General features: G+C 36.3%; 1 protein-coding gene across 2 annotated transcripts in view; it reads left to right on the forward strand.

Annotated features, from left to right (window-relative positions):
* LOC126688836 (uncharacterized) overlaps positions 1-24,602 on the forward strand; it is a 72,419-nt gene extending 47,817 nt beyond the window's left edge. Inside the window, exons 39-64 of one of the 2 annotated variants that reach the window (XM_050383709.1) lie at positions 4,333-5,034; positions 5,158-5,476; positions 5,960-6,118; positions 6,220-6,383; positions 6,472-6,652; positions 6,724-6,993; positions 7,098-7,304; positions 9,048-9,102; positions 9,601-9,731; positions 9,824-10,771; positions 10,892-10,968; positions 12,998-13,451; positions 13,570-13,656; positions 14,777-14,932; positions 15,016-15,200; positions 15,974-16,513; positions 16,974-17,151; positions 17,244-17,386; positions 17,489-17,615; positions 18,173-18,394; positions 20,353-20,709; positions 21,986-22,144; positions 22,276-22,563; positions 22,983-23,194; positions 23,618-23,796; positions 24,166-24,602. In XM_050383709.1, the coding sequence (XP_050239666.1) occupies positions 4,333-5,034; positions 5,158-5,476; positions 5,960-6,118; positions 6,220-6,383; positions 6,472-6,652; positions 6,724-6,993; positions 7,098-7,304; positions 9,048-9,102; positions 9,601-9,731; positions 9,824-10,771; positions 10,892-10,968; positions 12,998-13,451; positions 13,570-13,656; positions 14,777-14,932; positions 15,016-15,200; positions 15,974-16,513; positions 16,974-17,151; positions 17,244-17,386; positions 17,489-17,615; positions 18,173-18,394; positions 20,353-20,709; positions 21,986-22,144; positions 22,276-22,563; positions 22,983-23,138 (6,265 nt within the window). In that variant the 3' untranslated portion in view covers positions 23,139-23,194; positions 23,618-23,796; positions 24,166-24,602. The remainder of the gene's footprint in view (positions 1-4,332; positions 5,035-5,157; positions 5,477-5,959; positions 6,119-6,219; positions 6,384-6,471; positions 6,653-6,723; positions 6,994-7,097; positions 7,305-9,047; positions 9,103-9,600; positions 9,732-9,823; positions 10,772-10,891; positions 10,969-12,997; positions 13,452-13,569; positions 13,657-14,776; positions 14,933-15,015; positions 15,201-15,973; positions 16,514-16,973; positions 17,152-17,243; positions 17,387-17,488; positions 17,616-18,172; positions 18,395-20,352; positions 20,710-21,985; positions 22,145-22,275; positions 22,564-22,982; positions 23,195-23,617; positions 23,797-24,165) is intronic. The other variant, XM_050383708.1, reaches the window with a different exon arrangement.
* The last annotated feature ends 2,323 nt before the right edge of the window (positions 24,603-26,925 follow it).

A 26,925-nucleotide genomic window follows, 5' to 3' on the forward strand; every position in this document is an offset into this window, starting at 1 on the left:
GTTGACTATAAGTTTCTCATAAACCATCCTGCCTTATATTTTTCTTTCCTTTCCACATTTGTGTGGCTACATCTACTCTTGTAGTTTCCTACTTTAATGGTTAATCAATACTTAAATTGAGATTCAAAGGATGAGATATAGAAGTGCTTTTTCAATGATCCTTTAGTTGGTTCATATGGTTAATATAATGGTCATTGGATCAAAAGGCATCTCTTCTCATAAACAACTATTGGAGGGTGAGGTTGTGGGTTCTAAACTCGATGTGCATGTGTGACTTACCATTAGGGGAAAAACAATTGGTGGAGGTTTGGGTCATGAGTTGGATTTATAATGGTTGTGCGAGTTAATTTGCTTACCAAAGATAGAGATAGAGACAGAGACAAAGAGACCTTTACTTGGTTCTTAATGAATGGTCTTTGGATTTATAATGGTTTTTTTATTATTTTTGATAAGTAATGAAAAAGATGTTAAAAAAAAGAAAAAGAAAAAAAAGAAAAGAAATGTCACCTGAGTATACAAGAAGTATACATCAGGGACAAAGTACAGTCAAGTGCCTAAAGTACAAGTGTCCATTAAATTATGGACTGAAAAAATAGAACAAAAGTCTAACACTGCAACCTAGTCCAAAAGAATCTTAAAGAAGAAAATTTTAAGATCTGGAACTACATTTTCAAAATCCTTAAAAGTGCTGGTTATTTCTCTCCTGCCAAATGTGCCTCATCAAACAATGAGGGACCACCATCCAAATAGCACCATTCCAATGGCGCCCAAACTGTCCTTGCCAACAAGCCAAAAGCTCAACCACCATCATTGGCATAACTCAATGAGTGCGAAACAAGGTGAACACAATAGACCACAGGTCAAAAGCAATGGGACAATGGATAAGGAGATGATCTATTGATTCCCCCCATTTCTTTTACACATACAACACCAATCTAAAATCCAAATTTTTTGCTTCTGAAGAGTATGAATTGTGAAAAAATTCCCCAAAGTTACAGTCCAAACAAAAAAAGCAACTTTAGGAGGGATCTTGGGCTTCCAAATAGTCTCCCAAGTAAAGGACTGGTCTAATATTTTAGTCAATATCTGGTAAAACGAATGAACCTAAAAATCTCTCTTGTTAGCAGGCATCCAACAAATCTTATCTTTCCCAACTCCCCTCAAAGAGACTCCGTAAATACTATCCATGAAAGTGGATAAAGACTTCAATTCCCAATTCTGGATGGCTCTTACAAAATTCAAATCCCAAAAGCGGACACCATTTGGGAATTTCATCAGATCAGCCACATTAACCTCCTTACTTTGACTTATAGTGAATAATTTTGGATAGAAGCTTCTCAAAGGGGTGTCCCTATGCCAAACATCCTGCCAGAATTTAACAGTAGGCCCAACCCCAATTTCAAACTGGATGTGATGAGATAAAGAAGGCCAATCACGACTAATAGACTTCCACAAACTCACTCCATTAGGACCGGTTATGGGAAGAGAGCACCAACCTTCCCTTTCACAACCATACTTAATCCCTATCACTCTCCTCTACAAAGCTTGTTTCTCATTCCCAAATCTCCGAACAGCGCTTTATTGAAACTTCTCAAACTTCTAATAGCCAAGCCTCTTGATTGAAGAGGAGCACAAACCATAGCCCATTTCACCAGGTGAGTTTAAACCACTCCAAAGAAAGTTTTGTCAAAGTTGTTCAATATAGTTTGCAACTTCCACCAGGATAGGAAAAAGATAGGAAATAAGTTGTTAGATAAGATAAAGTACTCTTAATTAAAGTAACTTTACTTCCTTTTGAAAGATACAACCGTTTCCATCCTACTAATTGCCTCTCCATCTTCTTAATAATAGGGTTCCAAATGGAACTATCTTTGAAATTTGTACCCAAAGGAAGACCTAAATATTTCATTGGGAATGAGCATTTCTTTCACCCTAGCACATCTACGAAATTTGCTATATTTGGAACCACACCCACAGGGGCTAATTCTAACTTTCCCATGTTAATTTTCAGTCCAGATACTACTTCAATCCAAAAAAACACCAACCTGAGAAGTAGAATCTGACCAAGTTCAGCATCACATAAAACCAAGGTATTATCGGCGAAGAGAAGTTAGGTACCTGCAAGGAATTACTCACGGGACCCAAACTAACTCCAAACTTGAGACCATCCTTCGCTGCCTTATCCAACATTTTTTACTAAATGCTTTCATAACAATGACAAACAATAAAGGGAATTACGGATCACCCTATCTTATGCCCTAGAGCTCTCAAAAAACCCACAAGGAGCTCCATTAATAAGAATAGAAAATTTGACCATAGAGATGCAGAAAGAAACCCACCTTCTCCATTTTTTAGGAAAAGTACAACGATCTAACATATAAATGAGGAAGCCCTAGTTCACATGATCATATTGCCTTCTCTACATCCAACTTACACAACACCCTAGAAACTTTTGTTTTCAGCCTACTATCCAAGCATTCATTGGCAATAAGAATGGAATTTAAAATCTGCATGTCTTTAACAATGCATTTTGAGATTCATAAATAATGTCCCCAAGCACCATTTTTAGTTTGTTAGCTAAAACTTTAGCAATAATTTTATACACCCCCCAATCAAACTAATAAGCCAAAAATCGCTTACCTCAAGTACATCAAATTTTTTAGGAATTAAGGAAATGAAAGTGGCATTCAAACTTTTCTCAAACTAAGCATTATCAAAAAAATACTAAAAGATTTCCAAAATATCCGTTTTAATAGAATGGCCCAACAAGTCAAAAATCCATAGGGAAACCGTTGGGTCAAGGAGCTTTATCTCCATTAAAATCCTTGACCACCCCAAAATCTCTGCTTCATCAAAATGTCACTCCAACCAGTCAGCCCTATCCTCAGAATTCCTGGGAAAAATCCGGGTGGGGGCTATGGACCCTATCTTCCATGTAGAGGATCTTATCAAACTTAATAATCCCATTGTCAATAACTTCCTGATCTGATGTCAACACTCCCTCAATCTTGAGGCTGCCAATACTATTATTTCCTCTATTAGAATTAGCCATTCGGTGAAAAAAATTTGTATTGCCATCCCCCTCCCTTAAACATAGCACCCTCAATTTTTGTTGCCACCTAATTTCTTCCAATAAGGAGGTCTTCTCTATTTCCATGCGAATCCTCTCTTTTTCAAGCTTCTCATCAGCAGATAAAGAAAACCTTTCCTCTTTAGAATCCAAGGAATTCAAATCATTCCACAAATTCATTCTCTTAATGGTTATATTTCTGAACTTTGTTTCATTCCACTTCTTTAAATCTTCCTTGAGAACTTTCAACTTTATAGCTAGCCTGTAACTAGGAGTTCCATAAAAATGATAAGAGTCCCTCCAATTCTTCACCTTCCCCACAAAACCATCCACCTAAAGCCACATGTCCTCAAAACGAAAAGGCCTTCGTCCCTTATGAATATTTCCACCTCCAAAGAAATCGGGAAGTGGTCTGATTAGACCCTAACAAGCCGTTTTTTATGGATATTTGGATAGTGTTCTTACCACTCAGGTGAAAAGGGAAAACTATCTATCCTAGATCTAGTCAAGGAATTGGACCAAGTAATAATTACCACCCTCCAAAGGGATATCCATTAACCCGTTAATGGAAATGAAATCTGAAAAATTGTGCTTAAATTGAGTGAAGTTTTCAGCCCCCAAACGTTCAGAAGAAAAGCGAAAGAAAAGCAAACAGCATTGAAATCACCACCCGCACACCGAGGCAAATTTCACCAACTATAGAGACCCGCCAATTCCTCCCAAATCAGCCTTTTCTCCCTATCCACATTAGGACAAAATACACAGGTAAACGCCCATTCAAAATTATTCCCCATATTCTAAATCTGCAGGACACCAAAAATTGACCTACAGCTTCTTCTAACTTCTCCACCACTCTCCTATTGCACATAACCAAAATCCCACTTGAAGCACCTATTGAACTCAAATAAACCCAATCAATGTGTTGACAACCCCAAAGATTTCTAATTAAACCCATAGTGATAAGCTCCATCTTTGTCTCCTGTAGGCAAATGACATCAACCCATCATATTCTAATAAGATTCCTAATTTGGAGCCTCTTATCCTTCTCATTCAGCCCCTTCAAATATGGGTGAAATTGTAATGCTTAGTGGACCAGGAAAAACATATCAGGAAAGAGGACTTTGAAATTTGTTGTATTTTTTTAGTTGGGGGGGGGGGGGGGGGTGGGGTGAGTATGATAGCTTGGTTGTGGACTTAATGTGGATGTATATATATTTTAGATGCTATGTTTTGATAAATTTGGTTTGTCATAATATGTTCAGGCCAATTCCTCCTTCACAAGCAGTGATGGCGGTGAGTAATACATATGGGCGTGTGAGGAAGCCCATTGGTTTCAATCTCATTGGTTTGTTATCTGGTATTCAAGGATTTGATAGAGGTAAAGGCCATTCTGATCTTGATAGTGATTGCTCTCTTTGGATGCCTGTTGCACCGCTTGGATACACAGCATTGGGGTGTGTAGTAAATATAGGAAACCAGCCGCCACCAAATCATGTTGTCTATTGTATACGTTCGGACCTAGTCACATCAACAATGAGTTTAGAATGTATACTTAGTGCCCCTTCAAATTCTTGTTTCACAAATGGATTTAGCATCTGGCGTCTAGACAATGTTGTTGGATCATATTTTGCCCATCCTTCAGCTGAATGCCCTACCAAAGAAAAAAGTTTTGACCTGAATCATCTTCTTGTAAACCCAAATCGGCATCATTCTGCCCCTGAAGAGTTAGCCTCAGATTTGACTGATGATCATGGCTACAGAAGTCAAACAAATGAACAGAGTGCAAATTCATCTGGATGGGACATTGTTAGATCAATTTCAAAAGCAACTAATTGTTATATTGCAATCCCCAACTTCGAACGAATCTGGTGGGACAAGGGTAGTGACCTCCGGCGTCCAGTCTCAATATGGCGACCTATTGCACGTCCAGGTTATGCCATACTGGGTGACTGCATTACTGAAGGGTGAGACCTTTCTATCTTGCAAATTTTCTTTATAGTATATTTTAGTTATTTTTAATCTATATTTCTGTTAATCTCTTTATGAGTTCCTATTTACAATGTCTAGTTAAATTTTATCCCTTTCAGCTTAGAACCACCTGCTTTGGGCATAATATTCAAGGCCAATAGTCCTGAAATCTCTGCAAAGCCTGTGCAGTTTACTAGAGTTGCCCATATCACGGGAAAAGGTTTTGATGACATTTTCTTCTGGTACCCAATTGCTCCTCCTGGTTATGCTTCTCTAGGATGTGTAGTCTCCAGAATAGATGAAGCACCTCGCCTGGATTTATTTTGCTGCCCCAGAATGGATCTTGTTAGCCAAGCTAATATTCTTGACGATCCCATTTCAAGATCTTCAAGTTCAAAATCATCTCAAAGCTGGAGCATTTGGAAAGTTGAAAATCAGGTTAAAATGAATTCTCATTGATCCAGGACGCTGATCTTGTTGTCTAGATTTTTTTGGCTTCCCTATTTGATGATAATTGTAAATCTTGAACTTCTCTCTCCTTCCTCAAATGTTTATGTTAAATTACCGATTCTCCCAAAAGGATCATTTAACCATATATTTCTAACGCTTTCCCTCATGTGTGGGCTCAGACTCCCTTTTAATAGGTGAGGCCTAATACGTGGGATTTTAAATGGGAGGTAGAGTGGAGGAGACAGGGATTGAACTCAGGACCTCTTGCTTTGATACCATGTTAAATTACTGATAATTTAATTATTTCACTACATACTTCTAACTATTTCTTTTATTTATATTTAGATTTTTCTTTTCACTTTTGGATAAGGATGATAAGATCCAATGTTATCTGTATAGCTTATTGTTCATTTTAAACTTTTACTTAGAGAGGGAAATTATAATGTTTATAGTAGTCTTTTGTTTCTGTAGGCCTGTACTTTTCTTGCTCGTGCTGATCTGAAAAAACCATCAAGTCGTTTGGCTTACACCATTGGTGATTCAGTGAAGCCAAAGGCCCAGGAGAACATAACTGCTGAATTGAAGCTAAGACGTTTCTCTTTGACCATTCTTGACAGCATGTGTGGAATGGTTTGTTTTTTAAATGACCTGAACACCTAGATTCTGATGTTTAAGTTGTTTCTGTTTCTTCTAATCTATGTATCTATTATGATACATTTTAACCGTTTCAGATGACACCACTATTTGACACAACAATCACCAATATCAAGCTTGCAACACACGGTCAACTAGAGGCAATGAATGCAGTTCTGATTTGCTCTATTGCCTCATCGGCCTTCAACGCACAATTAGAAGCCTGGGAGCCCCTGATTGAGCCATTTGATGGAATATTTAAGTAAAATTTGGTTTGCCTTTTGATTCCTTTTATAAATTTTAAATCTCTTAGCCCTTGATTAATGTTATTTTACTTCACCTTTTTTAAGGTTTGAAACTTATGATACCAATATACACCAACCATCAAAACTTGGGAAGAGAGTGTGTGTTGCTGCTACAAATATGCTGAACATAAATGTCAGTGCTGCAAATCTTGAGACTTTTGTAGGGAGCATTCTTTCATGGAGAAGGCAATTAGAACTTGAAAAGAAAGCAACAAAGCTAAATGAGGTCTTGATCTTGAGCTGATTTTCATGTTAAGAAGATTTTTTCAATGCTTTACTAGCTCACTATCTTTGCAGGAAGCTGGTGATCATCAGAGACATGGAGAAGATCCAACTTTTTCTGCATTGGATGAAGATGATTTTCAGACTGTGATTTTAGAAAATAAACTTGGGTGTGATATTTATCTGAAAAAAGTTGAGCAAAATTCAGATAAAGTTGACCAGATATGTCATGGTGACAGTGCTTCTGTTTGGATTCCACCTCCAAGGTTTTCAGACAGGTTGAATGTTGCGGATGACTCGAGGGATACACGTTATTATATAGCTGTACAGATTCTTGAAGCTAAGGTTGTAAATCTGGCTAAAGATTATGAAATTCTTAGTCAAGATATTCATTTTTTCATATTCACTATTGCCTCTTGAAAGAAAATAACTTTTTCTATATTTTCCAGGGTCTACCTGTCATTGATGATGGCAATAGCCATAACTTTTTCTGTGCTTTGCGCCTTGTCATTGATAGTCAGGCAACAGACCAACAAAAGCTTTTTCCTCAGAGTGCAAGGACCAAATGTGTTAAGCCTTTAGTTTCAAAAATCAATAAGCTTGATACAGGCACTGTGAAGTGGAATGAACTTTTCATATTTGAAGTTCCTCGAAAGGTATCTTATTCTGCTCTTGGATTTGTTTTTATTTGTTTCAAGTACAGTGTGTTGACCATCATGAACACGGTGTACTTTTTAGTCAATAAAACTTCTATTACCTATCCCAAAAAAAAAAAAAAAAAAACTTATGAGATAGCTTTAATTTGTGCTATGCTTATTCTCTTTTGCTTTTATGTTATTATTAGAATTAACTTATTTCACTTGTGAGCTATCAATTTAGATGGCTTAGAAGGGAGACATTGCACCTAAACTATAATCAGTGGGTATAGAAATATACAGAAAATTAAGTGTTGGTTGCAAGCATCTATCATAATATCTAGCGCACTAGAATGTTTTCTTTAGTTTGGCCAAGGCTTATCTTTCACTGTCTCTTTGGGCCATTTGAGCTGCAATCTTTAAAATAAAATAAATATATAAATAAAATCTCGTTTTGCCTCTTTGTTAGATTGGATTGGATTGGATTGAGGCATCTTCATACTAGTGTCACAGTTTATAAACCTTTGCCCTTCAAAGTCCTCCAAACGTATAACATATTGAGCACTCTCTTGTTAGCCTAAGACAGCTTGGCATATTGGTTTGAAAAAATTCTTGTCTGAACCTAGTCCCCAATGTCTATTGGGGATACTGTGGAGACTGGAGAGGAAGGAATCAGCATACTTTTGAGGACGTGGAAACCTCCATGGTTTGTTGAACCCTCTCTTTTTTCAAGTCCGAACAAAATGTCTTCTATCTTAGATTTCATAGATTCTCTGTGATTCTGTTTGTAATACATTGTTATCTCGAAGTTATCTTATGTCTACATCCAGTATACACTAGGTAGTTCTTTCTCATCAATAATTTTTTTACTTATCAAAAAGAATATTAGGTATTCTCTTGTTATCCGAGGACAGCTTTGTATTGGAGGATATAGTTGGACCATCAAAGGAAGGTGATTTTTCCTTTTTTACTTCAAACTAGCGGGATATGGAGTCGAGCAAATTTCCAAGGTTTTGGGTTTGTTGGAAGGGCTTGATGAAGCAATTAGTCTTGAGAATTCTTTAATTATCAAGCAAGAACGGATTACAGAAACCTGTAGATATACATTGTTTTTTATTGGACAGATATTGTGGACGTGCCAATCTAATTTTAGTCAGATTTTTGGACATGTCAACCTGTTCATTGGTCAAAAGGTTTGCTAATCCAGAAGTGTATCTATAAGCCAAAGTGGAGGGTGCAATTTAGATTAATTATTGTAATGATTTTTTGTGGAATCCTGCTTTTGGAAGAGGTTTTTTTTCTCCTCATTGCATCATTCTCTCTCTTATTCCGTATTTTATGAACTCCTTACATGAAATGTATGATTTTGTTTTGTCTTATATTTTTTTGCTACATCATGATACAAAATTTATTTTTTACTCTCTCTCCCCTCTTCAAACTTTATTTGAAAATTTTCTGGGGGTAAATTTCTTACAGGCTTCCTTGTGCTTCTTTGACTGCAAGATTATTTTCATAAATGTATCCCCATATGGGCATTTCAGTTTTATAGAACAGCATACTTCTGTTGTTATTTGACTTTTGCATGTAATTTGGTGTTTTAGAAGTTCATCTGCATCTCTGTAAATTTATTTTGTTTCCACACTTATTACATGCTCCCTACGTTTGTATTTGTACTTTTTCGTATTTTTAATTCTTGATGAAGTTTTAGTAAACTTGCCTACAATTCTACCTTTTCAAAAGAATCCCAACATGTATATGATGCAGGCCCCAGCTAAGTTGGAAGTGGAGGTGACAAACCTTGCAGCAAAAGCTGGAAAAGGTATGTGTTACTGGACCATGAACCTCTGGATTAGAATTTCTTCAAATAAAGTTGCTAAGGCATCTATGGTTTCAAACTTTGTGATTTTATTCATTTCTGCACTTGGGCTGCTTCACATTCTCTATTAAATTTAAGATTACTGCGGCATTCATTGGTCAAGTGAATTCTTACTCCTTGCATAACCCTTACCTTGTATTGATTATGGAAACCAGCGTGTTTATCTTCAACCATGCTTCCTCTGAAATGTTCTCACGGGATTCAGGTTCACTTTATTATAGAAACAAGAATCTGTATTGTTTGAGTGATCTCTTTCATGTGGTACCTTTGAAAGGGTCGAAATTTATTTGGAGTTCTGTTTTTAGATTGTGTTGCATCAAGTCTTGGCGTTGTTTTCTTCCCCCTACCTTTTACGCTACTTTGCACTTGTTATGGAAAATCATCAGAATTTTCCTCTTAGTTATATTTAATATAATATAATAATTGGTGTCTTGTTACCAGGTGAAGTCATTGGGTCCCTTTCCTTTTCTGTTGGACATAGTGCAAACATGTTGAAGAAGGTAGCTTCAGTGAGGATGTTGAATCAACCATATAATGCTCAGAATCTTGTGTCATATCCTTTAAGGAGAATGGTGAGCTATTTTATTTCATTTCGTTTATGCTTACTGATACTCATTTTCTCCGATATAATTTTTGGCTTCATTGTTCCTTTTTGCTGGCCCAGCAAAACAATGTCGAAGACATGCATGACCACGGCTTACTATTGGCATCTACAACTTATTTTGAGAGGAAGACTATTGCAAACTTAAAAGCAGATGCAGAAAGTGAGAATGTTAAAGATAGAGACATAGGATTTTGGGTTGGGCTTAGCTCGGAGGATGAATGGGAATGTATTCGGTCATTGCTTCCAGTGTCAGTGGTCCCCAAATCATTACAGAATGATTTTTTTGCTATGGAAGTTGTCATGAAAAATGGCAAGAAGCACGTAATTTTCAGGGGTCTTGCAACAGTTGTAAATGATACAGATGTTAAATTGGATATTTCCATATGTCATGTGTCTTTAATTCATGGTCAGAATCGCTCTTCAGGAACAAGTAGTTTTAACATAGTTTCTGGTGCTTCCGCTGTTTTACCTTGGAGAAGTACGTCCAAGGATTCTGATGAGTGTTTACTAGTCCGTCCTTGTGTTGATCTTCCTGAGCCCCCTTACTCATGGGGTTGTGCAGTCACTGTTGGTTCTGGTTATACATACGGAAAGGACCAACCCTGCATCGATCAAGGTTCACTCTATAGACAAAAGCAGGAAACTAAAATGCCCAATTTTACATTCAATTTGAATCAACTTGAGAAGAAGGATATACTTCTGTGTTGTTCTAACACTGGAAGCAGACAATTTTGGCTCAGTGTAGGTGCAGATGCCTCGGTTCTTCATACTGAACTAAATGCACCTGTTTATGATTGGAGAATATCTATTAATTCTCCTTTGAAGTTGGAAAATCGACTTCCTTGTCCAGCTGAGTTCACAATCTGGGAAAAAACAAAAGAAGGGAGTTGTGTTGAGCGACAACATGGTATAATCTCTTCACGCAGGAGTGTACACATATATTCAGCAGATATTCAGAAATCTATATATCTTACATTATTTGTTCAGGGTGGTTGGGTTCTGGAGAAGGTATTAACTTTAGTCTAAATATATACTTGCAACTGTTCTCTGTATGTAAAAACTCCTATACGTGGAATATTTACCTCTGATACTTATTATTTCCTTTTCCTTTATTTATTCTTTTGGCAGGACCCTATTCTTATTTTGGATCTTTCTTCCATTAACCATGTTTCCTCTTTCTGGATGGTCCACCAGAAAAGTAAAAGGTCTGTGATTCCAATTGAACCTTTTTTTTTCCTGTTATACAATGGTGTGCCAACTCTTTGCATTCTGGTTCTTAAGTTTCTTAATTGCAGTTCCAGAGCTAAGAAATCCTACTAAAGTTAATCTCTTTGCATAAATTATGTTACGTACAATATCAAATTATTTGTCAGGACTAAATCAAACTTTTCGTTACAAGAAATGTGGATGAATATAGGCTTAACTGAAACCTCCAAAGCACTCTGATTCTTTTATTTCAATGTTGTGCCTTTTCAACCTAAGAGGGCCCTCTCTTTCTAGATCCTCTGCTGTTTCAAGGTGATTCATCCTTAATTGATCTTTTATACCTATACAATGTAAACATCTACTCCCCTCTGTAGCAATAGGTTTTTGAAAACGCAAACATTACTAATTGCTTTGCTTATGGCTTCCACAAAGCCATACATTTCAACATTTTTACCCTGGTGGTTCAAAAATCTGGCTTGGCTATCACTCATTTGAATTCCTAGGGACACTAGGTATTAGTCACCAGATTCGGTCTTTATGTTGTGTCAACACCTCTTGTTTGAATAGACATCTTCCTTTTTTGTGCAATGTGTGGAAGTTTCACTTCACTTCTGAAAGCTGTTCTTGTTACATTCTATGGATGTACCCTCTCTCTCTCTCTTTCTCTCTTTGAACAAATGAAAGGAAGAAATAAACAAATGAAACATGAATCTTCTGTGAACAAGTACTATATTTATGTGATGTGATGGTATTAGGGCTATGAATTAACTGAGCCATTCATAAACAAAAAAGCTTGGGCTTGGCATGGGAAAACGCTTGATTTTATGTTCGCTTTTTTAACAAATATACTTATATTGACTTGAGGTTCAATTTGAGTGTATATAATATAATATTTTTATTATTTATACATTTATAAAAATATACTTATATAGACTTGAGATTGGGTTGTTTAAGTTAGTAGTTAAGCTCATAATATTTCAAATTATTATTTATAATTTATTGATAATTTAAATAGACCATTTCGTGATAATGATTACATATAATTTTTTAACAGTACAGGGTTGGTGAATTTAATTTGTATAAGTTCACAAATAAAAATAATTTTATCTGGTTATCTCAAATAACAATTTCTATAATTCAATTATTAATTATTAGCATAGGCTTGTTAAGGGGTAAAAAATTTTGATTGTGGTATTTACTATATATGGGGATAAGTTAGTCAATTAACTCATGAACAAACTTGAGCTTGTTTCGACAAGAAAATGAACCAAGCTTGGATATGTAATCTAGCTTGATGATGAGGTCGAGCTTGATTTGAGTTCAATTCTTGCTGTTATACAGAAAACAGCTTCTCTACCTGATTTTTAAGCATATATATATATATATATATATATTTTATAAGTAAAATTTTGATTGATGAAAAAACTATTGCATCAAGTACACAGGGGTTATCCTAGATGAATGACCCAGCTAAGCTCTAAGATTAAAATTATCCGTAACATCTAAATACTCAGCAAAAGGGTATGTTCCTGAAATCAGCATCTACTCAAAACAATGTTTAAAAAACTGCTGCTTCTCTTCTAAAATAGTCCGTTCACACCACCTAGAAGTTCTAGCGCTTCTTCACGCCAAATACCCCAAATCAAACAAGGAATCTTGAAAACATAAATTTGGGACATTGAGAGAGTGAACGACCTTGATGTTGCTTTAGATGGTGTTGGAAAAGAAATAGAACGAAAATATATATATGAACTTTTGTGAAATTTTGTAGCCCTCGTCAACAAATTTTTTCCTCCATTTTAGACAAATTATCTGCATGGTGATGAATAGAACACATTACTTTCTTGTAATATTTAAAATGATGAATACCAATGAACTATAGCTCAATTGCTACTTGATGGGATGGAGGGTGAGGTAGTGGGTTCAAGACCTAGTGGATGCATGTGTAATTAACCAATTAAAAAAAAAAAAAATGAAGAATAACTTTTCGTATGGTCTGTGTGATGTCGATAATTATCCTATGTGCAGGAGATTGCGCGTGACCATTGACCGTGACTTGGGAGGAACAAGTGCTGCTACTAAAACCATTAGGTTTTACGTTCCATATTGGATTATTAATGATTCATCTCTGCCTTTAGCATATCGAGTGGTGGAAGTGGAGCCTTTGGAGAAATCAGATGCAGACTCTATGTTACTTTCCAGAGCGGTTAAATCTGCAAAAATAGCCTTGAAACATCCTACAATCTCCACGGACAGGAGGCATTCTGGCCCAAGAAGAAATATTCAAGTACTTGAAGTGATTGAAGATACTACTCCAGTTCCTAGCATGCTTTCTCCACAAGACTATGCAAGCAGAACAGGACTTATATCATTTACATCTAACAAAGATGCACGTCTGTCTTCACGGGTGGGCGTTGCTGTTGCCATTCATAATTCTGAAATTTACAGTCCTGGGATTTCTCTTCATGAGCTGGAAAACAAGGTGACTTGGATACAGAGTTAAATATTCCCAAGATTATGATGACTTCAGATATAGTTTTTTATCCTCTTATGTGTGAAATTTTTCATAGTATGTGATACACTTTGAAACTTCTCCTCAGGAACGGGTTGAAGTCAAGGCATACAATTCAGATGGATCGTACTTCAAGCTTTCAGCAGTGCTGAACATGACCTCAGACAGAACAAAGGTTGAAATAAATTTCGGTACTTGTTTTTTGGTTTTCTTTCTGTGATTAATTGCAGTATGTAGATCTCACATTTGCTATCATGTTATAATTTTTAATAATTCACTCAATTGCACGGTGGCTGTGTATCTTCTGTTGTTAATCTCATCCTGTACCAGCCAATATGTACAGGTTTTTAGAAAACCTAAATGGTTATCCGGTCTATTATGCACAGCTATAGACTATAATGGTCTGTTCTGTACAACCTTACCAGACGCAGACTGTATTGCCTGGTCTTGTATGAAAAAATTAAAATAAACTGTGAAATGATTGTTTTTGGGCCAAAAAATAATTAACCAATAAATAAAATAAGTGATATTCTGAAATACCTAAAACAGAGCTCTACATCTTAGGATAAAAATTAATCCAAAATTGTTGATTATTCATGTTACAAGAGGCTATAATGATGCAGGGCATTTCAAGTTGTTGCATCCTAATCCTCTTGTGAATAGTTAGTTAGTTAGTTAGATGATTACTTAAGCATTAGCCAATAGGTTTTAGACACTTGTCAAGCATCTAGAAGGCTCCAATGCCAAACAAATAGTATAAGTACCACATTGTAGTTACTTTGTGATTAGTTTTTGAATGCAATTACATAGATTAGCCTAGTGCTATTTTCAAGAGATGGATTTCTCTTAAGAAGGTTTTGTCGCACCTTGTTCGCTGTTCTAAGCAACTCTCATTTCCCTTAATCAATTCTAAGCCTAAACAGCAGCCCCCTTAGAATCCCTGCATCATATGATTTATAGGGAAATCGGAAATCCCAAAATGCTCAAAGGCCTTAGATCTAAATCTTTAGGGTGACAACAGAAAATTTTCATGCGCTGGTCTGTTGTATATAGGATTTTTAATTGTAGTAAAGCTATGATAATTTGTGAATGACTACTTAGCCCGTCAGGGATGAAAGCCCCTAGATTACCCAGCAACTGGTTCTAGAGAGTGCGGTTGGTTGCCCGCAGGTTTTATGCTAGACGCAAGTCCAAAGGACTCTTCTTTAAAAAGGTTCCCTATATTATATTTATATATATTGTGAATTTTTATTTGCTCCTCAGTAATTAACAATTGCTTATTCATTCATGTTCAGGTGGTTCATTTTCAGCCACACACCCTGTTCATTAATAGGGTTGGTTGCAGTCTCTGCCTGCAGCAATGTGATTCTCAGTCAGTGGCATGGGTTCATCCCTCTGATCCCCCAAAACCCTTTGGCTGGCAGTCTTCTGCCAAAGTTGAACTTTTGAAGGTCTGTTCAATAGAATCATCTTTTTTCTTTACTGGATAATATGATATCTGTGACTTACAGTGAATTTTTTTCCCCCATTTCAGATGCGGGTAAATGGATACAAATGGAGTACACCATTCAGTGTTTGTAATGAAGGTGTGATGTGCATTTGTTTGAAGAAGGATATTGGAGATGATCAGATGCAGTTAAGGGTAGCAGTAAGAAGTGGAGGAAAGAGCTCGCGCTATGAAGTTATTTTCCGTCCAAATTCATTATCAAGCACTTACAGGTTTTTTTCTTTTTTTCTTTTTCAGGAAACTTTCTGTATCTGTTCTATTCTCTCTTTTTAAGTGCAATCTGAACCGTAAAAACATGCTGAAGGCATGATAAAATAGGTGAAGTATTCTTCTCATTAAGTTGTGGTGAAATTTTCTTGAACCGGTAAATGGATACAAAAACTAATGTAGATTCTAGGAAACACAGACACTACATTTGGGGTGCCATACCCATGTTGTACTTGCCTTGTCATGTCATAATTTTTCCGAAATTGCTTGTGTCGTCGTGTTGTACCCATACCTATGTCCATGCTTCTTACTGTAGAAATAGGCCTGCAGAGTCTTCCATTTATTTCTTTAAGTCAAACTATTTTGTTTCTTTTTCTCTATTCTACATATTGTGAGTGCAATGTTATTGTTAAAGAAGAATAAAATAATATAAAGAAGCAGAAGCAAGAAAGAGAGAACACAGGGATTATATGGTTCGGCCAATAGCCTACATCCACAAAATAAAGCCCTAGTAGCTGCATCTTTACTGTGTACTCAAGTAATCAACTACAGTGAACCCTTAACTGGGTATGTATAGAGACTAGAAGGTAGGGTTAGCCCAATATGGGCGTACAACATAACTAGGCCTCTTGGGCCATTACATCAACATAAACCCAATCCTTTAACAATTATGTTCTAGTAAAAAATAATCTCCTCTCTAATTTTCCTCTTCTATTTTTGTTATGCATATGTTGTTTTGGTTCATGCTCCAGTAGTATAATCAACTTTCTACAAGCAGGATTGAAAATCGTTCGATGTTTTTACCCATTCACTTTCGGCAAGTGGATGGTACCAGTGATTCGTGGAAGTTTCTTCTACCTAACTCAGCTGCTTCTTTTCTGTGGGAAGATCTTGGTAGAAGACATTTGTTGGAACTCCTGGTAGACGGGGCTGATCCATTGAAATCTCAGGAGTATGATATTGATGAAACTTTTGATCACCAACCAATTCACATGGTGGGTGGACCTGCTAAAGCTCTACGTGTTACAATTCTAAAAGAGGAGAAGATGAATATAATTAAGATCAGTGACTGGATGCCAGAAAATGAGCCTAAAGGAATCTTGAGTAGAAGACATTTACCTGCTTCATCACAGCTTTCTGGAAATGACTTTCAACAGCAACAATTATCATCAATCTCAGATTGTGAATTTCATGTAATCATTGAGCTTGCTGAGCTTGGAATCTCTATCATTGACCATACACCTGAGGAAATATTATACCTTTCAGTGCAGAATCTTCTTCTAGCATATTCAACTGGCTTGGGCTCTGGGATCAGTAGGTAGGATTTTCTTTCCATTTAGTACTTCATTTTTGGATGGTAAAACATCTTAAGAGTTTAGGATACCTCCAGAGTGCATGAATACACTTTCATGGATGGATATAACTTTTTATATATACATATAATTCTTCTTTTTTTTTTTTTTTTTTTATAAATGGAAAATGCAATTCAAAAACATTTTGAAATGTGATGGGTATATAATAAGTTTACATGTGGCAAGAAAGGTGTGATGGATTAGATGTTGTTGATGAGCTTATGTCTTTTAAGCCATAGGTGGCGTCTTTTGTTTGTTTGTTTGTTTTTTTTTTTTTTTTTTAAAGAGAAAATTTACTCTATGATTGTATGAAACACGGCTTAATTTGGCAGGTCAGGTTACTCAGGTGTGCTTTTATTTTCTTTTTGGTTATCCAATCATCTCCATCATTCAACTAAGCAACTTCCACAACCTCTGTTTTTACAGGTTCAAATTAAGAATGCATGGAATACAAGTGGATAACCAGTTGCCCCTAAGTCCAATGCCAGTTCTCTTCCGGCCACAGAGAGTTGGGGAGGGAACTGAGTATATCTTGAAATTTTCCTTGACAATGCAATCAAATGGCTCATTAGATCTGTGTGTCTATCCATATATTGGAGTCCAAGTGAGCTGTCAATTTTCTAAATACCTTGCAGAAATATAATGATTTGTTTCCTTCATACGTTAATCATATTTATACTGATTGCTTTATAACAGGGACCTGAAAATTCTGCCTTTTTAGTGAACATTCATGAACCCATTATTTGGCGCCTTCATGAAATGGTTCAGCAAGTGAACCTCAGCCAATTATATGATACTAAAACCACTGCTGTTTCAGTTGATCCAATCATTCAGATTGGGTATGCAAGGACCTCTCTTCAAGCTTGTAATTCTAAATCTGGTTATTTTATGCATTTGGTTTCCTGAAATTGCTCCAATAATACCATCTTTGAAAATTTCAGAGTCTTTAACACCTCAGAAGTTCGATTCAAAGTTTCAATGGCAATGTCACCAAGTCAACGGCCAAAGGGTGTACTTGGATTTTGGTCATCCTTGATGACTGCATTGGGCAACACCGAGAGTATGCCAGTATGTGTTATGATCTTTCTTAATATGATTCCTTAGCTTGGAGAAATTTTTTAGATGTTTTACGTTCAAACTTTCCATCTGAATCTAAATTACCACCCTCAATATTATTTGTAAACAACAGGCTCATGATGAGAGCATTATCATTTAATTTATTTTCACTAAGTGGTAGCTTGGTCCAAATTTGTTTTGAGAAAATGACTTTCAAAGTGTCAATGACTGTTATTGCGGCATCCCATTAGATGATTTCAATGTTTTCATAAGCATGGTGTCTGTAGTAGCATCAGATTATAACACTGCATGTAAACTATTTCCAGTATGCCTGTCCACCTAGCCTACCACTTCAGTCTCAAAATAATATTTGATAAAGCTCGGTCATTTGAACCTTAGGCTATCAATTCCATAAATCTTGGGAGTTACTCTTGAGATTTTGTCTCTCTTTAAAAGAAAGTGGTGGGTGATTCTTGTAATATTGGAACTTACTTTTTCTTGAGGCATCATACATTGTTCTATTATAGTGTAAAATATGAGTTTGATTTATTTTTATATTTGTTACTCAGGTCAGGATAAATCAAAGGTTCCATGAGAATGTGTGCATGAGACAGAGTTCCATGATTAGTATTGCTATTTCAAACATTCGGAAGGATCTTTTAAGCCAACCTCTTCAACTGCTCTCAGGTGTTGACATATTGGGTAATGCAAGTAGTGCACTTGGACATATGAGTAAAGGTGTAGCTGCATTATCAATGGATAAGAAGTTCATTCAAAGCCGTCAGAGACAGGTTTACTAAATATTGCATATTTGTCATTCATTTTTTTATAATTGCTGCAAATTGGACATTATGAACTTCTAAGATCTAGTGTAGACCATACATGTAAGGATAGGATAAGAGCAAGGTGGATGAAGTGGGGAAGTGCATCAAGAGTATTGCGTAATCGTAGAATACCTATTAAGTTAAAGGGAAAGTTTTATAAGGTTTCTGTAAAAATATTGGGTTTATGATGATGTATTGGCCCAAGAGGTCTAGTTATGTTATAAGCCCATATTGGGCTAACCATAACTTCTAGTCTCTATATGTACTCTATTAGGGTTTATAGTAATAGTTTCAAGTATACAATAAGAATGTAGCAGCTAGGGCTTTATTCCCCTTGTGTTCTTTGCTCTTTCTTGCTTCCGCTTCTCTATATTATTTTATTCTCATCTTTAAAATGATATTAGAGCATGAGATCCTGAGTTTGATCATTGTCCCCTCCACTCTACCTTTCATTTAAATTCCCATGTGTTAGGTCTCACCTATTAAAAGGTAGTTTCGGCCCACATGTGAGGAGAAGTGTTAGAATTGTGTGATTAAATGATTAAATTTACTATATCCCAATCGCTTAAGCTTTTGGGACAATCGGTAATTTAATAGTTGCTATAAAATTAGTTATGCTTTATATTACCAAATGTTGGGCAGTTAAGAATCAACATATTTATAAAATAAGTGTAGCTGAAATGAGAATGTTAAGATGGATAAGTGAAAATTGTGAATACACAAAAAGAGGGGATTTGAAATAAGAAAATCTACTTAAAGATAGAGGTAGCTCCTATAGATGAAAAGGTGAGAGAGAGTCACTTGAGATGGTTTGATCATGTTTAGACCATAACAATTAATGCACTGGTAAGAAAGTGTGAGTTGATCCAAGTTGAAGGAAATTATAAAGGTAGAGGAAGACTCAAAATAACATTAGTAGAAGTAATAAAAAATGACTTACAATTAAGAGAGTAACAGAAAATATTGTTTTAAGTAGAACAAAATGGAGGAAAAGAATAAATGTGGCCGGCCCTAACTAATTTGTTAAGGATCCATAGCCAACCTCAAAATTTTGGAATTAAGGCTTCGTGTTATTGTTTTTGTATTGTAGACCATAGGCGCCGGTAATAAAGAGTTACTTGATTCAAGTTGAGATATTTAAAAAAGGTAGAGGAAGACAAAAATAACATTAGTAGAATTGGTTAAAAAGGACATGTCAATTAAAGAAGTAACAGAGGCTATGACTTTGGATAGAATAGAATGGAGGAAAATAATACATGTGACCAACCTTGACTAATCTTTTTGAGAATTCATAGCTGACTAAAAAAAGTTGGGACTAAGGCTTTGTTGTTGTTGTTGTGCATAGAGTAGACCACAGTGACTATATACTGAGTGGCGAAAAATACATGTGCTGGTATTTATGTTGGGCGGCATATAGGTGATTTACTATATACATAATTTTTCATTGAAATGAAACAATCCAAATATGTAGAAGAAGCTCAAAGGAAGCAAATGTATTTTAGGTTACTGCACCCTAATAAGAGTTGACTATTTAACAGTATACTTTGGCCATTCCTTCATTCTTTAGCCTACTCTACACTAATAAGCTGTAGGAGAAGCTCAAAGGGGATTTTTCAATGTTCCTACTTCACATGAATGAGTGCAGTCTATATACAATTTACTTTGCCCATTCCTTCCATCTTGGATATTTCCTTTATATTCAGAATAATGATACATTCGTTGTAAATGAAACTGTCCCTTTTGACCTTGCATAAATACAGTGCATGATAGCGTTTCTTTACCTGAGTACTTTTCCTCCTTGACATGTTCATAGATATTTTTCACCGATTGATCATCTGCTGGTCATTGAATATGAATGCTTAAATGTACACATATATGTATATACGTGTGTGTGTGTGTGTGTGTAATGAACTTTTTTTCTGCAGGAAAAGAAGGGTGTGGAGGACCTTGGTGATGTTATCAGAGAGGGAGGTGGAGCATTTGCAAAAGGCCTATTTAGAGGCGTTACTGGCATATTGACAAAGCCTCTTGAAGGTGCCAAAAATTCTGGTGTTGAGGGATTTGTTCAGGGTGTTGGAAAAGGAATAATAGGTGCAGCTGCACAACCAGTGAGTGGAGTTTTAGATCTTTTGTCAAAAACTACCGAAGGGGCCAATGCTATGAGAGTTAAGATAGCATCTGCTATAACTTCAGATGAACAACTCCTCCGCAAGAGACTGCCTCGTGTAATTGGTGGTGATAATTTGCTTCGACCATATGATGAGTACAAAGCACAGGGACAGGTACTAGTTTTTCATCACACTATGGATTGCTTACATTAGTAGTGTTATTTTCACATTGTCTAGATATGGTTATACAAGATAAATGGATTAAATTGTTATAAACGATTGGATTCTTTTTATATGGACATTGGCAGGCATATAAGGAAAAAAAGGGCAATTACATTGATCTCCCTCCAAGTTTGCAAAATAGCACTCATTTGTTATGACTTCAAGCTCTTCCTCCCTCATTTACCATACTGTCCTTAAAATACCTCCCCTATGCCATTAATTGACCGAATCATTATATTTTTTCCTTGCAACATGAATATATAAAAAGTTAAACTCAACTTAGTGGATCCAATTAACTTATAGTAGTACACTTAACAAATTTATGATATAATTTTCCTTGTGGAGAGCACCAACAGATCCCACCTTTTGGGGGAGGGCCAGAGGGGTGGGGGAATCGTAATTTATCTAATAATAATTTTAGAAAATATCCCATTTGCTGACTGAACTTCCATGAGGCATCTGGTTGACCAATGTATTTTGGAGATGATTGGTTTAAAGGAGATAATTGTCTAATTAAAAGACCAACTAGACATTTCACTTGGGCGTTTTTTTTTTTTAATATCCCCGCTGTAAAGAGATTATTATTTTATTTTAAGTGTGAAATGGAATAAGTTTGGAGATCTGGCAGTTCGTGCAAAAATGCTGAAGGTTATAGTTATATCTAGATATTTCTCTCAGGACCCTCTTTACAAAATTAGCACTGGTTAGTTAGCCCTTTTGGTAAGAAGCGCGTTATGCTTTTATTGATAATTACATGGTGAATTATCCTGTTTTCCTAAAGATCAGTTAATTAGTAGCAATCCTGTCCATACCTTTTGTGCCTTGGTTTCCTGGCATATAACTTAGAATTTAGACACTCAAGTGAGCTGCACTTTTACTCTATAAAATCTAATGCAGCCATAGAAAATGGTCATTTTTGCCAACAGCTCGGAAGCCTATGCTTGCATCTTATGATTTTTATGATTATTTTCCATTTTTTAATGGTTAAGCCTTGAGGTGTAAATATCTTCTTTTTTATTATCCAATATTGTGATGACCTGTAGGTTTTAGCTAATTTCCAACTGTGGCCATTTTCAGCAGCTCCTTTTTTCTTTTTTCTTTTTTGCAAAATTTGTCATAGCTATCTTCCTTTATTTAATTGTGTTGACAGCTCATATAGGGTTTTCGTTTGTATTGTTATAAATGTGACCTTGATTCTGAATCTATTTGCATTGTTTGCATCATGAAGGTTATATTGCAGCTGGCAGAATATGGTTCATTTTTTGGCCAGGTTGATCTATTTAAAGTACGTGGAAAGTTTGCCTTGTCAGATGCTTATGAAGATCACTTTTTACTTCCAAAAGAAAAAATCCTTGTGGTCACCCACCGTAGGGTCATATTGTTGCAAGTAAGTTAGCTTGAAATGAACAATTTATGGTGCTGCATCCCTTCCACCTTTTCCATACCCAATGTCACTAACAAAGATAAAATCCTCTTCTTTTTTTTCTTTTTTCTTTTTTGCCCCTTTTCCAATTACAGCAACCTTCCAACATAATTGCTCAGAGGAAGTTCAGCCCAGCAAGGGATCCTTGTTCAGTACTATGGGATGTATTGTGGAATGACCTTATGACAATGGAATTGTCACAGGGACAGAAAGACCATCAAAAAGCTCCACCTTCACGGCTTATTATTTATCTGAAGACTAGAGCAACTGAGTTAAAGGAGCAGGTTCGTGTTATAAAATGCAAACCTGAAACCAACCAGGCTTTTGAAGTTTACGTTTCAATTGAACAAGCAGCGAACACTTATGGGTCAAACCTTTCAAAGGTTGGTTTCCAATGCCATATGTTATTCCATTCATTTGGCATAAGAGCATGTGATACTGTGGTCAAGGTCTACACCTTCCTTCAAAAACATTGTCAATCATTTTTTTTTTCTTCCTCAAAGCTGATTAGAATGCTACAAATGTATGAAAATGAACTTTAAAGCATAGAAATTGTGCCTATGCATTTGTGGGCTCAACATTTCTGAAATAGATGTGCGTGAGTTTCTCTTGAGTATATCATCTTTCACCTGTCATCTATGGATTAGATTATGCATATCTGGTAGTGTAACTAGTGTTTACATTTCAATTATGGGAACATATTAGCCCAGATAACACATCTTTAGACATGTCTTACGGAAAGTTTACATAAACAATTAAGGTTTTTCCATGTAATGATAACTCATTTTTGAATTTTTTTCAGGAAATGAAAAGAAGGAAAGTGACAAAACCATATTCACCAATTGCTGATGGTGGCAGTGCTGAAATTACTTTGAAGGAAGTCATTTGCGCCTGGTCCCCCCAACATGTGCCTGCATCAGTTCCTCTAAGTTCAACTTTTGGCAGCAGTTCTGATTGAATTTAAAAGTCTGTTCCCTTGGGGAAATATTGCCCATGGCCTTCTGCACTCTTCAGGTCATAAGAAACAGCTGTGTTAGTGTTTTCATACTGTTTGAATAATACTTTGCATTTTCCATTTATGATCATGATTGTGCACACTTTTCATTTGGTAATTAGACGCACATCTGGTTGTTATTGAACCCACGACCTTGCCCTTCACCTTTCTCTAGCACAAATAGTTTCCTGGCAAGTTAGAAGGTTTTGTGGATCATGACCCCTGTGGAACTCTCTTCCCCGCACCACCACCACCCCCCCCCCCCCCCCCCCCAAAAAACCCCCCACAAAAGAAAATAATAGTAAAAAACAAATAAAGCACACAAAATAAATGAATCCTAAGTCATTATTTGATTAATTTGAACCAATGAGTAAATAAAGCTTCTTTGAGCTTAGAACTAAGTAAACATGCTTTTGCTATGCTAATTAAAACTCCAACAACAGGATGACAATTACCCGATGGCTACATTGCCCCTTGGTTTTGTTAATGTCTTCATTTAATAGTCAGATTGGTAGGAGAAAGTTGTGGGTCGACATATCGGAAAAAGATTGGTTGCAGAAATGATCCTAGAAAGGGATTTCAATGATCATCTCTCTATCTCTGCAGATCAGGCCTTATGATGGTAATTATTGTATGAACTGTCCACCGTTGTGTTTACCATTTTGTTATCTTTTATAAATGAAACATTAGCATCAACAGAGCAAACAGGGATTAAATAAATTTGTACATTATAGAAGAGTTGAAACTTTGGGAAACCAATGTGACCCTTGGACCAAATGGCATCTCCTAGCCCATAAACAGGGTGTTGAATTCCATGCAAGTGCATGAGTTGTATTTACCTATAATAAATAAGATTGATCTTTCTTTTTGTTTCCCTTTTTTGTAGTGGAACTTTTTTGCTGTTTGTACAATGCACTATTTGGTGGCTAGTGTAATTTCCGTATTGAAGTTGCATTAAGCTTGCCTTATGAAATGATGTGTGCCACTGCAGGTGTTAAAGATTAGTATTGGAGGCTGTTTCCTGTAGGAGATTTAGCAGAAGCCATTGGGAAGAGCGCTGCTAGTGGACTTTGTAGATCTTTTGAATACTAGGTCACATGTTAGTAATATCTTTGTATAAACTAAAGCTTGTACAGTAATACCTCCTGCAATCAGTTGTCAGTGGCTTTGACAAATGTACAGCTTTTAAGATTTTTGCATGTATAGTTTTCCTTGTATATGTAGGATTTTGAGAAGGCAGAAATATAGTTGGCCCTTATTGGTTCGTCTGGAAGACCTTAATTTGCTGATCAGCAAGGAAATCCTAGTAGTAACACCTTTTTTACTCTTATGGCATTTTCTGTAAGTTGTTTTAGATAATTGACATTCACCGATCAAGAGCTGTATCTCCCATTGTGGGATAATTCAATGATAATTCTCTTTCTCATCTGTTATTGTAAAGTGGTCTCCTGGAGTTTAACAACATATTTGGAATAACACAAAGGTTGTCATTACCACTATGATATCACATAATCAGATACTTTTGGACCTTTCGAAAAGGGGAAATCTTTAGCAATGTTATTTGCACACCCTATGGTCTTGACTGTTTGAAACTTGGTTTAAATAGGGGTTGTTTTATGTGTAATTAACGAAGTCGAAAGCTCTCTATGGAATTTTGGTCAAGCATGATTATGTTATTTGTTTACGTATGTATGACGAGTGGCAGAGCATGATCTCGTGAATCACGTCCACATGCCCAATTTCTCATGAATCACGCACCTTGTAATTAGGGGTGTCCACGGGTCGGTCCGGGTTGGGTTTATGCCCAACCCGCAACCGACCCGCTTCCATCGGGTGAACGGCTGAACGATCCGTCGCCGACCGCAGACGACCTCGGGTCGAGTCGGATCGGACTCCGGTGGACAACGGACGGGTTGGTCGGCCTTGTACTGACTTATAATCACCGGATTTTCGCCGGATCAAAGCTGAAAATCAACCCATCAAACCCAGATTTGAGCGAAAATCACGGATCTAAGCAAAAATCGAAGCAAAAACATCACATGAAGCTCAGATTTGAGTGAAAAATTTCTCTATCGCCGGATCTAAGTGAAAATCGAAGCACAAGCACCAAATCTTCGCCGGATCGAAGCTCAAAATCACCACATTAAACCCAGATTTGAGCGAAAATCACTAGATCTAAGCAAAAATTGAAGCAAAAACCACATCAAGCTTAGATTTGAGCGAAAAAATCATCTTTATCTCTGGATCTAAAGTGAAAATTGAAGCACAATCTTCAACTCACCGTCGGATCTAAGGAATAAAACCTAGATCTTCACCGGATCAACCCAAAAACTACCAAACCTTCACCGGAATATTGATGAATCTGAACGGATCTACATAACTCCGGCCTTCATTCATGGGTTTCCTCGGTCGGATCGGGTGTATCAGGTTTTGAAGAAGAAAACCCGCCATTCGACCCGCATCGGTCGGTTTTTAGGGGCGGAGACCCGTCTCCGACCATCACCGGTGGTCGGCCGGTTTTCGGATCGGTCCGGACGGTTTGGGTAGGTGGGTCGGTTTACGGGTTGCCGTAGACACCCCTACTTGTAATACTTCTAAATCACTCACAAAAATTTGTCAACTTTTTAACATTTTAACTTTTTACCTTTAAAAAAAAAAAAAATCTTTGACCAACCTTTTTACCTTTTCTGATGCAATGGTCTATCATCTGTTAATGTTGTGTTTTGTATAACAAGTTCCCATTAATATCGGTATGTAAAATTGTAAAACGAATTGAAAATTTATGTGCTGAAATTTTCAGTTTATATAGTTTTTCTTTGAAGGCGGTATCTTGTATAATAGTTGTATCCACCGCAAAAGAAAAACTATATACTCTCATCCTTCTCACATGAGATTAAAGTCACCTAATGTAACATGAGATATTGTATGCCGTCATTACTCAAAATAATAAATTAGTTACACATGCATGACTTTACAAAATAGGTTTCTTATCGTCGGATAAATGATTTGAAATGCTATCTAAACCCTAAACCCTATATTGCTTCATAAAACTCGAAGAATTAAAACAACAATAAACAATCATGGAGGCATTTTGTTGAAAGTTGACAACCTCTAGTGTCTTTGAAATATATTGTGATATTATGGTAGCTTTGAAAACTTGATAGAAAATCTAATTACTTTTTAAGAAATGTTACTCTACAATAATTTTACAATAAATTTTAGGTGACAAGTTATTATTAATTCTAATTTGGAACCACTCAAGTTCTAGCATGGAACTCAAGTATCACAAATATATAGTTATGTAGCATCTTGAGTCTCAAACTCTCAAGTTCCAGTATGGAATTCGAGTCTCATAGACTAGTTTTTGATGCTCTGGTGAAAGCTGATGTGGATTTTTATCTATGTGGAAGTTGAGAACTAGAGACTCTAAGACTCGAGTTCCATAAAGTGTAAAGTACAAAGAAGAAGCCAGAGTTATAAATTTGGAGAAGAAGAAGAAATAAGAAGAAAGCAAGTTACAGATTTGGAGAAGAGAGAAACAAACCTAAGTAGCGAGGATCAAAGCGCAAAGCAAAACATAGATTGGTGGAGGGAGAAGGGATTCTCTTAGCAAATTGAAAAAAATCCTACATTTCTCTTTTATATATATATAGATTTTTTTATATATATAACTGTGGGGGCCGATCGGTCATTAAAATTATTAAAGTCAAGTTAATCGGGCCTGTGGCCCATCCGATGATGCAAACCTGTC

This window comes from Quercus robur, chromosome 6 (assembly GCF_932294415.1).
Source record: "Quercus robur chromosome 6, dhQueRobu3.1, whole genome shotgun sequence".
Taxonomy (NCBI): domain Eukaryota; kingdom Viridiplantae; phylum Streptophyta; class Magnoliopsida; order Fagales; family Fagaceae; genus Quercus; species Quercus robur.